At 49.9% G+C, this 12,553-nt stretch overlaps 2 protein-coding genes across 4 annotated transcripts in view; one reads left to right on the forward strand and one right to left on the reverse strand.

Annotated features, from left to right (window-relative positions):
* The window catches only part of CHTF18 (chromosome transmission fidelity factor 18), a 50,975-nt gene extending 47,714 nt beyond the window's left edge, over positions 1 to 3,261 (forward strand). For all 3 annotated transcript variants that reach the window (XM_063315159.1, XM_063315160.1, XM_063315161.1), the window contains 3 exons: positions 440 to 574; positions 1,659 to 1,716; positions 3,002 to 3,261. In XM_063315159.1, coding sequence (XP_063171229.1) covers positions 440 to 574; positions 1,659 to 1,716; positions 3,002 to 3,141 — 333 coding nt within the window. In that variant the 3' untranslated portion in view covers positions 3,142 to 3,261. The remainder of the gene's footprint in view (positions 1 to 439; positions 575 to 1,658; positions 1,717 to 3,001) is intronic.
* Positions 3,262 to 4,042: 781 nt separating this feature from the next.
* GNG13 (G protein subunit gamma 13) lies at positions 4,043 to 5,601 on the reverse strand. Its single transcript, XM_063315165.1, has 2 exons — positions 5,504 to 5,601; positions 4,043 to 4,148 (listed from the first exon to the last, which is right to left on the reverse strand). The coding sequence occupies exons 1-2, from the start codon at positions 5,599 to 5,601 to the stop codon at positions 4,043 to 4,045; spliced, it is 204 nt and encodes a 67-aa protein (XP_063171235.1).
* Between the last annotated feature and the right edge of the window lie 6,952 nt (positions 5,602 to 12,553).

Below are 12,553 nucleotides of genomic sequence, written 5' to 3' on the forward strand. Positions count from 1 at the left end.
TCTATCGCCTTACTGGCAAAATAAGATTCATCTCCCAGAATTATATGGAACTCAGACTCTTGCACATTTGGGTTCTAGCTTAAACTTGAAGTAAAAGTTTGTTGCCACTCTTCCTTATACCAAGAGCAGAGAGGAGCCATTCTGGAGTATTAATATTTTGGGGATTTGGGCACAACCTTAGCGTTACAGTGTTATTACCAAGAAAGGTGGTGGGCAGCATTTAAATATCATCTGGAAATAATGTTACAGTTTACCTGTGAACCACACAGAAAATTCAGTGTGTGTGATGCATATAAATACTTTCCCATCAGTCTGTGACAGTATGTATTCCACATGCCTTTGTAACCTTTACAGTAGTAATAGTGATGCAACTTCCCCCTTCCTTAATTCTCTCTCCTTCCCTACCCCCGTGAACGCTTCTCTTCTGCCTGTCCCTCAGGCAGTAGAAGTCGGGTCACTCCCCACAGAAACCAACCATGAAATGAGGACGGACGTGCAGCTGCGCAAATCCAGGATAAGGAACCACGAGCAAAGTCTTGACCAAATTGTGAAAAGAGCGATCGTTGAGGAAAAGGTGATGGCAGCATATGAGAACTAAAGGGGCAGGATGGCACAGTATTGTGGAGTTTGGCCAAAGCGTATTTGGCCTTCTGAGGCAGATGATGCACAGATGAAAGCTAACGCTTTCTTCGGTTTGAGAGCTACAAGGTTAAAGATTCTGGAATACATCATTAGGCATTCTTGGAAAGGAGCTTGAGTTGGAGAGCCGTGTACATTAGTTGTCAAAACATCCACTAAGCAAGGCGGCTGATTCATGAAAAATTACAAATTGCAAAGTGAGAAACATGATTTCAGTCCCCCAATTCCAGTAGAGTTTTTTTAATGGTGATTTTGCATCCGCTCAATCCAGTAGAGTTGTTGGCATGGATTCACCAGGTTCCCCAAAAACCCCGACCATGCCAAGAATGTGTCCATGGACAAGGTGAGGGGCCCAGAGCAAGTTCTGGAGAATTGATATGGTAGCCCTGAGGCCTTAGCACAGCTGTAGTGTGTTGGGAGAACAGAGCAGTCCAAAGTTTGTATGGACATTACTTGTAGAGATCAGAGCTTTAGCGCAGCACCTCCTATCCATGGCCATCTTTGCCAGTTTGCAAACCAGCTCTGACAAAATGGAGGACGTGGAGTGAGGAGCCAGTCGCAGCTCCTTTTTGACCCAAGAAGAACAGGGGGGCTTGTTCCGAATCACCTGGGAGGCTTTCTGCCTCCTCAGCTGAGTTTGCTCCTTTTTCTGGGCAGGGAGCACATTTCCAAACAAAGCATCAGCCTGGAGCCACCCACATTTTTTTCTAAAACTGCCAGTGGGATATAAGCAGAGCCCTGCAGAGATTTGGAAATGAAGATCATGAACCTGAAGTTGAATTTAACCTTGTGTCCCTTCAACCTCCCATTTCTTTTTATTTTTGAAAAATATAGAGAGAAATTCAGTAAAGAAGGTGCCAAGTAGGGCACCTTTATGCCCATGGGTACCATAGTGGAGATCCAGGCTCTTGTGGAGATTGTGAAGTAGCTGCAGCCTGTTGCTTTTGTGCTGGTCTTTGAGAAAACTAGACCTTTGTGTGGAAAAGAGCAGTTTCTTATGACCTTTGCTTCCCCCCCAGCCAGAAACAGACTTCTTTGGCCAAGTCATCCTCAAGAAAAAGGTGGTCACCTCGCCAGGTAAGGCTTGGGCTGGGGGGAAACATTCTGTCCTCTGGGAGAGATGATGTTGGGAGAAATAGTGGGATGCAGTCTAGTTCAGCTCACCGGTCAGATTGAATTGAAATGTCTCAAAATAAACCTCGTGAGGAAGTGAAATTGTTGGGGTGTGCTGCAGCTCTTCCAGTCCTTGTCCACTGCAGGGACAACAGGGTGCGATGTTCTCTTTCTTGTTAAGTGTACTGAGAATGATTGAAGAGATCCAGTCCTTCCGCATGGACCTCATTTTTTGGCTTCTTTCGCTGGCCATAATGGGCTTAAATAGGTGTCAGACTGATTTATGTTTGCAGCACAGGAACTGTAGAGGTATTGAGGTCTGGCCTTGAGAAGAAAGTGGGAGAGGTGAAAGGGTTGCTCAGCCCTGGAAAGTAGAAAGCTCACCTTGCCCCTGTGGTCCTTAAAAAGGGGTGTTTGTGTGTGAAGATTTTGGATGGGATTTCAGGAGTCTGTTAATATACCCTGCAACCATAAAGTAGCATTCCTGGAATCCCCTCTGTGCTGTTTTTTTAATCTGACCTACCTTGAAGGGCTGACAAACAAAAGTTGGCAAGCTCCTACAGCACACTAAGTTAATGGTTCTTAGACTTTTATGATGACTGTAAATATATCATGGTTATATTGATTTGAATGCTTTAGTGTAGTTCTTACTTGTGAATTTTGATTGTGGCTGAATACATTCCAGTGAGGGACGTGGTATAAATGGCAGATTTGCTGGCTTGATCAGGCCTGCCTTGAGCTGAGATCCAGAGAATGGATTGGGCTGGTTAAGAAGGCAGCACTAACCATGATTGGTGATCCAGACTTGCAGCTGGATGATTTTCTTGCCCTTGGGTCTTCATGTTGCCCAAACCTGAATGGGAGATTAAGGTTATTTTTTCCTTTTTCCAACGTGGAGGGAGCCCACACATTGTGGCTGGTGGCAGATTTTGTTTAGGGATGTGGGAACTCATTTGTAAAAGTGTGGAGAAGTAAAGGCTAGTTTTTATTTCCACAACTTGTTTACAGAATGTTTCTTTTTCATAACAAGTATTATGGATATTCCCATTTTCTTTAATTTTATCCACCTTCTCTGGGGGAGCCAAAAAAGTCAAGATGGCAACTGCAACCACACAGCCAAAGCCCACTCCTTGTTTCGATGCCATTCACATAAAAGGACGGGGGCCTTCGACTTCTTGGCTGTGGTCACCACCAATGTTCTGACCACTCTGCAGACCCTCTGCTGCCACTTCTTCTTTTTTTCCCCTAGAAGCTGACCAGGGACCTGGGAAAAATGCAGTAGAAAAGCAAATTGGAAAAGCCATTGGACAAAGTGATGTTTGGTTCCGGTTTAATGAAGGTGTTTCCAATGCAGTTCGGAGAAACATTTATATTAAAGATTTGTTCTAGCAAGTAAAAAAAAAACAAATTGGGGCATGAAAAAGCAGGCAAAAGGAGGAATGTTTCAATGTTTTTTTTGTATTAAATCCTATTTTTAGAATAAATAAAGACATGCTTAGTATTACTTTATTTCATTCATAAACTTATCACACTCATGTAGTTTTTTACTGCAAAACTGAATTTCCTAAAATAGAAAAAAATGAAAATGCTTATAAAATGCATGTTTATATCTAAAAAAAGAAAGATAGCAAAAAGAATTACAGATGTACAAGAGAGAGCAACTAATGTGGTTCCTAAAAAGGACCTTGATTCTGCTTCACTGTTTCTGGTTACAATTAATTTCCATCTTTTGGTTGCAGTGTTTCAAAATGGCAAGTCTCTCCCATATAAATTAACCCTTCCCTATTGAGTGGCTCCCAAATCATGAACTGACAGTCTTAAACCTAACCCTAAAAGACTAAAATGCTGCACTGTAGGTTTCCGTCACTGCCGGTGAGGATAAGCTGCGTTCGTCATGCCGGCTCTCCCCCACAACACAACAGATGGCCTGTGCCGCTCTCCCCAGTAAGGATAATCCAGCTTTCTGCAGGACAACCCATTGGAAGCAATCTATAGCCAGGGTCTGGGAGCCATTGTAAATTCAGTGCTGTCAGAATTTCAGAGCGGAGTCAATCAGAAAGGCCCACCTACAGTGTTCTGTGTTCATGGAGCTGGATCTCACACCCGACATTTGGGAAGCCTTTAACGTAGTCCTTAGATAAGGCCCCTGCACTAACAAAGGACTATGAATGCAAATTTAGCCATAGCAGTAAGCAAATAACTTCGGAGCCTTCTGTTTTTATAGAACTTTGCAGCATCTCCAAAGGAAAGCATTTATCAATCAGGGATGACGCTGGGCTAAGAACCTGGACTAGAGGATTGTGCATTTTCCTCTTTCCACCCAGGGGTTGTTTTTCATCCGTTCTGGATTCAGGAATGGATCGTCTGGGATCCCATCTTCTATCCATTTAAGGAATCTAGAAAGGAAAAGAAAGCAAGACCTCTCACTGTGCTAGTGTCCAGTGTTGTACTTTGAACTCCTGTGTAATACAGATTTATGGAGCCAGTCATCCCCAGAAAGTGAAATTCTCATCCCTAGAAAATGATTTTAAATTACTTTTAAATACAGTTGCGAGCAGGAATTTTGTGAGCCACAGAATGTTTTGTGTCAGAGACTTAGTTTCTTGCAGACCCACCACCACTCATACGGATCTCTGGACGGTTGCAGTTGGTATAATGGCATTTGAAACTCTCCAAAACTCAAGAAAGCTCTTGGATACCTCCCTTTAAGAGTCTCTGTTTTGCCACTGCACTAAGAATTTTTTAAAAAAGAATTAGGTAATAACCTGCAAGCAATTACTTTAAAATAATTGTTGAATAAAAGCATGTTTCAGCTCTTGTGGTCACAGGTAGTTTTGATACCACAAAAGCCAGGAGATTTCTGGATGTAGCATGTCAATAATCTACACAACTTGCTCCCTTCCATCTCTTCCTGTTATGGTCCTTTGAGTCTGAGCAGTTTACCTAGGGCTGAGACACTAACCAAACAACTAAGAAACCCAGCTGGCTTTGTGCCTAAGGGAAGACTAGAACTCCGGTTTTCTCACTGCTAGTCCAGCATGTTTAACCACTACATCAGACTAGCTTTACTCCATATCAAAGGAGGAGGATCATTTTTTCATGCTTTGAAATGCTAAAGCAGAGGTGATTTCTTTACAGAGCTGCAATGTAATGTCAGCAGTGGAATTCCCAGCCTGATTTCCCTGCACAGTGTCTTATCAGTGTGTTGGTCTGATCAAAAGCTGCTGCTCCATCTAGCTTGGTTTTGCCTACTTCAACTCCAAGAATGTTGGGGAAAGTCAGACTGGAAAATCTGCCCTGGACTTGGTTGCAGTTTGCCAGATTTCAGACTGGATCTTTCCAGTTCTAGCTGGAATTAAATCTGGGTATGTAAATGTGCAGGCCCCACTCTATGTTAACTTGGTTACTGAATTCATTTTCCAAATTTGCATGGAATCCTGCTAACCAAATGGATGGAGTTCAAACTGTACAGTGTAGTAATTGCAAAAAAAACAAAACCATGTTGCTTGAATGCAGCTGTTTATTATTTAACTGGGTAAACTCATCAGCTTAACCAGACACCAAGTTGGGCACTTGATTACTAGAACAAGGGCTGAATAATTCCTGCTAGCCACCTGTCCCGCCCCGCCCCCCTTTATTACACATTCCCCACTCATTTTCAAGCCTTTCTTTTTAACTTTAGGAGCTAGAAACTTGAGGCTCTTAACATGTTAATTCTCCACTTGCACAAAATAATATCTGATGAACTCACTCAGGAATTGTTTTTGATGACGCCTCCCGCTTGAAAGCCAGCTGATACTTGAGGCTTTCAATTTCCTTTTTCCACTGGGGGGCATCCCACTCATCCATGGAGCCTGGTCTTGGTCGGTTTTTTGGTCAAGGAAGGAGGAAAGGTGTCACTCTAAAGGGAAAATGAATAATAACAAACTTATTACAGTCTGACCAGCCTTTACAATAAAAGAAAATAGTTTAATTCAACAATTCATTATCAGGAAAAAAGAAAAGATAATAAAACAATATATCTAATTAAAAAGTTTGCGTAATTGTATAGCTTGGTAAAAATACTTGGCCACCAGGTATGTGAGTGTAGAATCAGCATCCCTTAAAAAGAAATAAACGTAAAATCTATCAGTACGATCCACAAAGTTAGAAATAATTGGGGAGATCAGAGCACGTCTTGGGGCATCATAAAAACAACACTGTATGAGAACCTGGACAACAGTTTCTACCTCCCTGGATCCACAAGGGAAAACAAAAAGGGACTTTTTATGGGCCTCGTTCCATTTCTAGGTGCTGCTGTTCCAACGAGCTTTGGGTGGAAATTACTCCCACCATCATAACATTTTTTACCTGCAAAGTAGGCTAGAAAAGACATTAGTGGCTTAATTCCAAAGGGTATCTTGGACTCTTTAGTCTTAATTTCCATCATGGGTGGGTGGATGGATGGATGGTTTTTAGAGTCCTTATAATCCACCCAATCCCAAAGGATTCTGGATGAACCAAAAACATAATAATAGGGAAATCAAAACAATGTCAAAACTAAAAAGTAATCACAAAAAACAGATAAACTGCAAATAAAACCCAAGATTGACATCCACAATCAAGGTGGACCAAAAGCATGTTGAAATAAAATTATTGTAACCTCTTTCCATCACTGCAGCAAAGTGGAAGCTACATAAGGTGATTATTATGCTTCTGTGTGTGCTTTTGGTCTTCCAGGTAAGTTTGCAATCTATATTTCAGTACTAAAGGAGTGAGGATGGCAGAGGTGTGGGAATTAAACTACAGCAACCTAGGAACGCGGTGGCGCTGCGGGTTAAACCGCTGAGCTGTCGATCGGAAGGTCGGCGGTTCGAAACCACGCGGCGGGGTGAGCTCCCGTTGCTCGTCCCAGCTTCTGCACACCAAGCAGTTCGAAAACATGCAAATGTGAGTAGATTAATTGGTACCGCTTCGGCGGGAAGGTAACGGCGTTCCGTGAGTCATGCTGGACACATGACCCGGAAGTGTCCTATGGACAACGCCGGCTCCAAGGCTTTGAAACGGAGATGAGCACCGCTCCCTAGAGTCGGACACGACTGGACTTTACGTCAAGGGAAACCTTTACCTTTACCCTTTAACCTAGGAAAGGAGAACAAGTAAGCTCAATTGCTAAGAACCATTGGTGAAAGTGTTGGACTGGCACTAAGGAGCCCCATCTAAGTCCCCACTGAATCAATCCCAGGGGGTTGCAGAGAGGATGAGAGGAGGAAGTGCAGCCCTTCACTGAACTGTCCTGAGCACTCACATTAAATGCAAGAAATGCATGCAGGAAGTACAGTTAAGAAAGGCTGAAGGGCTCGCAGCGGTCGCACTTCTTATTACAAGGATACCCCTGCCATCAAGTTTCAGTGTAGCTCCTGCAATGTTAATGTTTAAGCCAATCAACTATGCCTCCCTTCAGGAACTTTATGTCATGCGCTGCCTACCTCTGAATAACGTTCAGACGCTGGTTTGCAAAGCAGGTTCTGGTTTATTTCAGGGTAGGTACAACGTTGGTAGAAAAAAGCTGAGAGTGACAGGAGCGCGCCGGTGCGGGGTTTAAATACCCCGCGCCGGTCAGCGCCCCCTCGCTCACGGTCACGTCACCCCCCTTTGTCCCATGCGTTGCCCTGCCATTGGTTGAGGGTTTCCAGGATCGCCCATCCTCAGGTTTCCATTCTTCTGCTGATTGCTTTCAGCTGGGCGATCCCCGTTGTATTGCCGCTGATGGCTTGGGTGGTTCCGTGATTCGTTTAGCTATTGTTTGTTAGCCGTTAGTCGTTGTGGGTTGATGGCTACTTAACTTGTGCCCCTTCACTTATTTCCTTGTCGTCATGAGTGCCATTGCGCTGATGACTTTAGCTCAACGGCACTCATGACATACTGCCCCCTTTTCGAATAGTGTTCTCCCCCGGTTTTCTTGGTTTTCCCCGTGGAGCTGTCAAAACGCCACATTTTTTTTTTTTTTTTTCAAAGTTCCCGCCGGAGTAGTTGTCGCCCCTCCCTTTGCTCCTCCCTCTACCACGTGCCTTCCCAGGGTGTGTCCATGGTGCGCATGCTCGGGTTCTGACCTGGCTTGCGCATGCTCCAACCACACCCTGTTTGTTTGGCTCAGTTCAGCGAGGCGAGAGGCGTGGCTGGTCGGGTGCTGCTCAGCTCCAGGTAGGGCCCTTCTTTTCTTATTTAGAGTGCGTCGCCTTTGTTGTGTCTCCTGGGCGTTGCCCCCAGGTTGCCCTGTTGACTTGCTTGCCACTCCCCCGCGGCCGGGGGGCGGGGGGAGGGTGCTGGCGATCGTTTGTCACCACCCCGTGGGCCCGGGGCGGGGGGAGTGAGTCCCGGGGGGGGGAAGGTCCACCCAAGTCGCGGGCTTGGGGGGGGCCCTTTCCCTTGGGGCACGGGAGGCGGGGGGGGGCCTGCGCGGGGGGGGTTGGTTTTGCTGACCTTGATTGCGGTTTGTCGGGGTATGCCCGGTGAAATGCTCTGGTCAGGTCAGGCGCGTTAACGTTGTGCGCCGCCACCCATTCCGGGTGGGGGAAGTGTTTCCACCTGACCAGATAGTGTAGAGTTCCTCGTTGCTTGCGGGAGTCGAGGATGTCCCTGATCTCGAAGTGGTGTTGCCCGTCGATCATTAGCGGTGCGGGCTGTGGCGTGCTTGGGTGCCATCGGGAGGTGGTTGCCGGTTTTAGGAGGCTGGTATGGAACACCGGGTGGAGTCTCCGGAGGTTGTGTGGCAGGTCCAGGCGTATTGCTACCGGGTTCACTATTTGCGTGACTCGGAACGGCCCGATGTACTTAGGCCCCAGTTTTTTCGAGGGTTGGGTTGACTTTAGGAACTTGGTGGAGAGATAGGCCATATCCCCCGCCTGGAACGTCGGTTGTTGGCGCCGGTGCTTGTCGGCCTGCTCTTTGTAAGCAGCCTGTGCCTCCTTCAGCGCCGCCGTGATTACTGGCCATGCTTCCGCGATCTTCCGTCCCCAGTCGCTGGCGTCCACCTGTGGTTCCGGGGGTTGAGGTAGCTCCGGTATGGGGACGAAGTCGCGCCCCGAGACTACTTCGAACGGGGTTTTCCCCGTGCTCGTGTGGACGGCGTTGTTGTATGCGACTTCGGCGAACGGGAGCAGTTCAGCCCAGTCGTCTTGGTGGTAGTTCGTATATGATCGTATAAATTGCTCTAAGGTGGCATTAAGAACCTCAGTGGCCCCGTCCGTCTGCGGATGCCAAGCCGTAGATAGGGCCTGTTGGGTCCCCGTCAGCTTCAGGAAGGCCCGCCAGAATTTGGAGGTGAACTGTGTGCCCCTGTCGGTCACCACACGTGCGGGACATCCGTGTAGCCTGTACACGTGGATGAGGAAGAGTTTGGCTAGTTGTTGTGAGGATGGGACCGACGTGCAGGGGATGAAGTGGGCCTGCTTTGAGAAGTAGTCCTTCACCACCCAAATGGCCGTTTTCTTCTGGCTGGGTGGGAGGTCCACTATAAAATCCATAGAGATTTCCTCCCATGGGCGGGAGGGTTCTGCCACCCGTTGCAATAGCCCCGCGGGTTTGCCTGGTGCCCGTTTGGCCCTAGCGCACGTTGGGCAGGACGCCACGTAGGTTTTTACGTCTCGCCTGAGCGCGGGCCACCAGAATTGGCGCCGTGTTAGGTGTAGGGTCTTGAGGAACCCAAAGTGTCCCGCTTGCTTGGCGTCGTGTGACCTATGCAAGATCGCCTGGCGTTGCGAGTCCGGGACGTAGATTCTGCCTTCCCCCCATGCCAGGTCTTGCGCCATCGTTACCTTGTCGGGGTTTGCCAGGAACCAGGGGTCGGTTTTGAGGGCGGCGGCGAGGTCCGTGCGCATTCCCCCTGGTAGTTGCGGTTGGCTTCTTTCCGTCGCCGGTTGTCCCACCGTCAGCTGCGCCGTAGCGTCGAGCTGCCTCCGTGCGCCGCTTCGGGTGGTCACGGCCATTCCCAGTTGCGAGGCGGATAGGACCGTCCCAATGGTGTCTGGGGCGGGCTCTTCGTCTTGGGGCAGCCGGGAGAGGGCGTCGGCCAGGAAGTTCTTCTTGCCCGGCATGAACTTCAGCTGGAAATCAAAGCGGCTGAAGAATTGGGCCCATCGGACCTGTTTTGGGCTAAGGCGTCTAGGCGTTCGTAGGGCCTCGAGGTTCCGGTGGTCCGTCCAGACCTCGAATGGTTGGGTGGCTCCCTCGAGTAGGTGACGCCATGTCTCTAGTGCCGATTTCACCGCGAAGGCTTCTTTCTCCCAGACGTGCCATCGCCTCTCTGTCTCGGAGAACTTCCTTGACAGGTAGGCGCATGGTTTCAGGAGCCCCGTGGAGTCTTTTTGTAGCAGGATGGCTCCCAGGGAGAAGTCTGAGGCGTCGGCTTGGACCACGAACGGCCGTTCTGGGTCCGGGTGTGCGAGGATTGGCTCCGTCGTGAACAGCGCTTTCAGCTTGTCGAATGCGGTCTGGCACGCGGGAGTCCAATTCAGCACTGTGCCTGGGTTCTTGGCGCGTCGGGTGTCCCCCACCCCTTTGGTTTTGAGGAGGTCCGTTAAGGGGAGGGCTATCTCAGCGAACCCCCGGGCGAAGGACCTGTAGAAATTCGCGAATCCCAGGAAGCTCTGTAGTTGCCGTCTGTTGCGGGGCCGCTCCCAGTTTAGCACCGCTTCGACTTTTGCGGGGTCCATTTCGATGCCGTCCCCGGAGATTCGATACCCCAAATAGTCTAGGCGCTCTTTGTGAAACTCGCACTTTGTAGGCTTTGCATAGAGCTGCGCCCTTCTGAGCTTGTCGAGGACTTGCCTGACTAAGGTTACGTGTTCCTCGTGTGTTTTTGTGTAAATGAGGACGTCGTCGATGTAGACCAGGACCCCTTTAAACAGATGTTCATGCAGTACCTCATTGATGAGCTGCATGAACACCCCAGGGGCCCCCGCGAGTCCGAAGGGCAGTACCTTGTACTGGAAGGCGCCTAGGGGGCAGTTAAACGCCGTCTTCCATTCGTCCCCCTCCCTGATTCGGATGCGATAGTACGCCTCGCGAAGGTCCAATTTGGAAAAGACTTTGCCCGTGGAGAGGTGGGCGAGCATGTCCTTTACCAGGGGTAAGGGGTATTTGTTGGACAGGGAAGCCGCGTTTAGGCCCCGGTAGTCGGTGCAGAGCCGTAGGGTCCCGTCTTTCTTCTCCCGGAATAAGACGGGGGCTCCGACCGGTGAGCATGCTGGCTCTATGAATCCCCTGTCTAGGTTTTTATCGATGAACTCCCGGAGGGTTGCCATCTCCTTCGGGGTCATCGAATAGATCTTTGGTCTAGGTAGGGGGACGTCGGGCAGTAGGTCGATCCGGCAATCCGTCTTGCGGTGGGGGGGTAGTTGGTCTGCCTCTGCCTCTCCGAAGACCTCGGAGAAGTCGGCGTATTGTTCTGGTAGGTCTGCTGTGGTAGCGGCGTTGTCTTGTGTGGTCGCCTCCGCTCGTCCTACCGTGGGGTTGCTTTTGCCAGCTGGTGCTGGTGCTCGATACTCGCCGTCGCCGAATGTGAAGGTGCGGGTCGCCCAGTTGATCCGCGGGTTGTTTTTCGCGAGCCATGGCATCCCCAGGACTGCAATGGGCCGTCCGATGGGCGTGACTACGAACGATGTGCGCTCGGTGTGAGTGCCCATTTGCAGGGTGACCGGCTCGGTTTGTAGCGTGGCTGGTTTCCCTCCCGCTGTAGAGCCGTCCAGCTGGTGGAATGCCAGCGGCGTGGGGAGGGGGAAGCAGCGGAGGTCGAGTTTGGCGACTAGGTCGGGGTGGATGAGGTTTTTTGAGCACCCCGAGTCCACTAGTGCCGCGGCTGTGGTGGCTCCGTTGCCGGCAGAGAGTTGGATTGCTGCCAATATTACGGAGCTTTTGTCGTTTCGTTGAGGTGGTCCGCGTTGCTGTCCCACCGCCTGCCTCGCCACGCGTCTCAGAGCAGGCGGGGAGCATTTCCCGCCGGCTGGTCGGGGTCGGTATTGTCCTCTTCCCCCCAGTACACGTCCCAGCCCTCTTCCGGTGTCGCTGTGGCCACGGTCATTCGGCGGTGAGGGGGCGGCCCCGGGTTGGGTGGTTTGGGGCTAATTTTCGGGGCGGGCTTGGGCGCGCTGGTCGGCGGTCGGTTGGCGAAGCAATCCGCCGTCTTGTGCCCTAATTTGCCACACCTCCCGCAGGGCTCCCGGTTGAACCTCTTTTTTGGGTATATGGGGCCGGCCATCCCCCCGTGTGGTGCGGGTACCTTTTTCCCGACATAGTTTGTGTCTTCCGTGGTTGTCATAAGGAAGGTGCGGTGCGCGTGTTCGGCTCTCCCCGCGAGGTGGATCCACCCGTGTAACGTTTCTGGGTCGTCGCGGTAGAGGGCCCATTGGAGAACGTCGCGGTTGAGCCCCCTTTTGAAGATTTCCAGCAGGGTGGTCTCAGACCAGTCGCAGACCTTTCCCGCGAGGGCTTTGAACTCCAGGGCGTAGTCAGGGACCGTGCGTGTGCCCTGTTTAAGTCTCTGGAGTGCGCTTTTCGCCCGTACTTTAGCTAGGGGGTCTTCGAAGTAGTTTTTCATCTCTTTGATGAAAGCAGGGAAGGTGGCGAGGGCGGGGGAGCTGGACTCGTACAGTTGGACGTACCAGTCCGCCGCCCTGTCTTGGAGTTTGATCGCCACGGCGGCGATCTTGTCGGCCTCGGAGTCATAGGAGTGTCCGTGCCTCCCCATGAACTCCCTAGCGTTGGTAATGAAAAACGAGAGTTTTGAGGGGGTCCCATCAAAGAAGATGGGGAAGTCCTTTGG

The sequence above is a fragment of the Candoia aspera genome, chromosome 14 (assembly GCF_035149785.1).
Source record: "Candoia aspera isolate rCanAsp1 chromosome 14, rCanAsp1.hap2, whole genome shotgun sequence".
In the NCBI taxonomy this organism is placed as follows: Eukaryota; Metazoa; Chordata; class Lepidosauria; order Squamata; family Boidae; genus Candoia; species Candoia aspera.

Coding starts and splice junctions, on each gene's coding strand:
- GNG13 (XM_063315165.1), bottom strand. CDS start 5,601: ATGGATGAGTGGGATGCCCCCCAGTGGAAAAAGGAAATTGAAAGCCTC. Junction 4,149..5,503: donor TCATCAAAAACAATTCCTGA/GTGAGTTCATCA, acceptor TTTCCTTTCTAG/ATTCCTTAAATGGATAGAAG.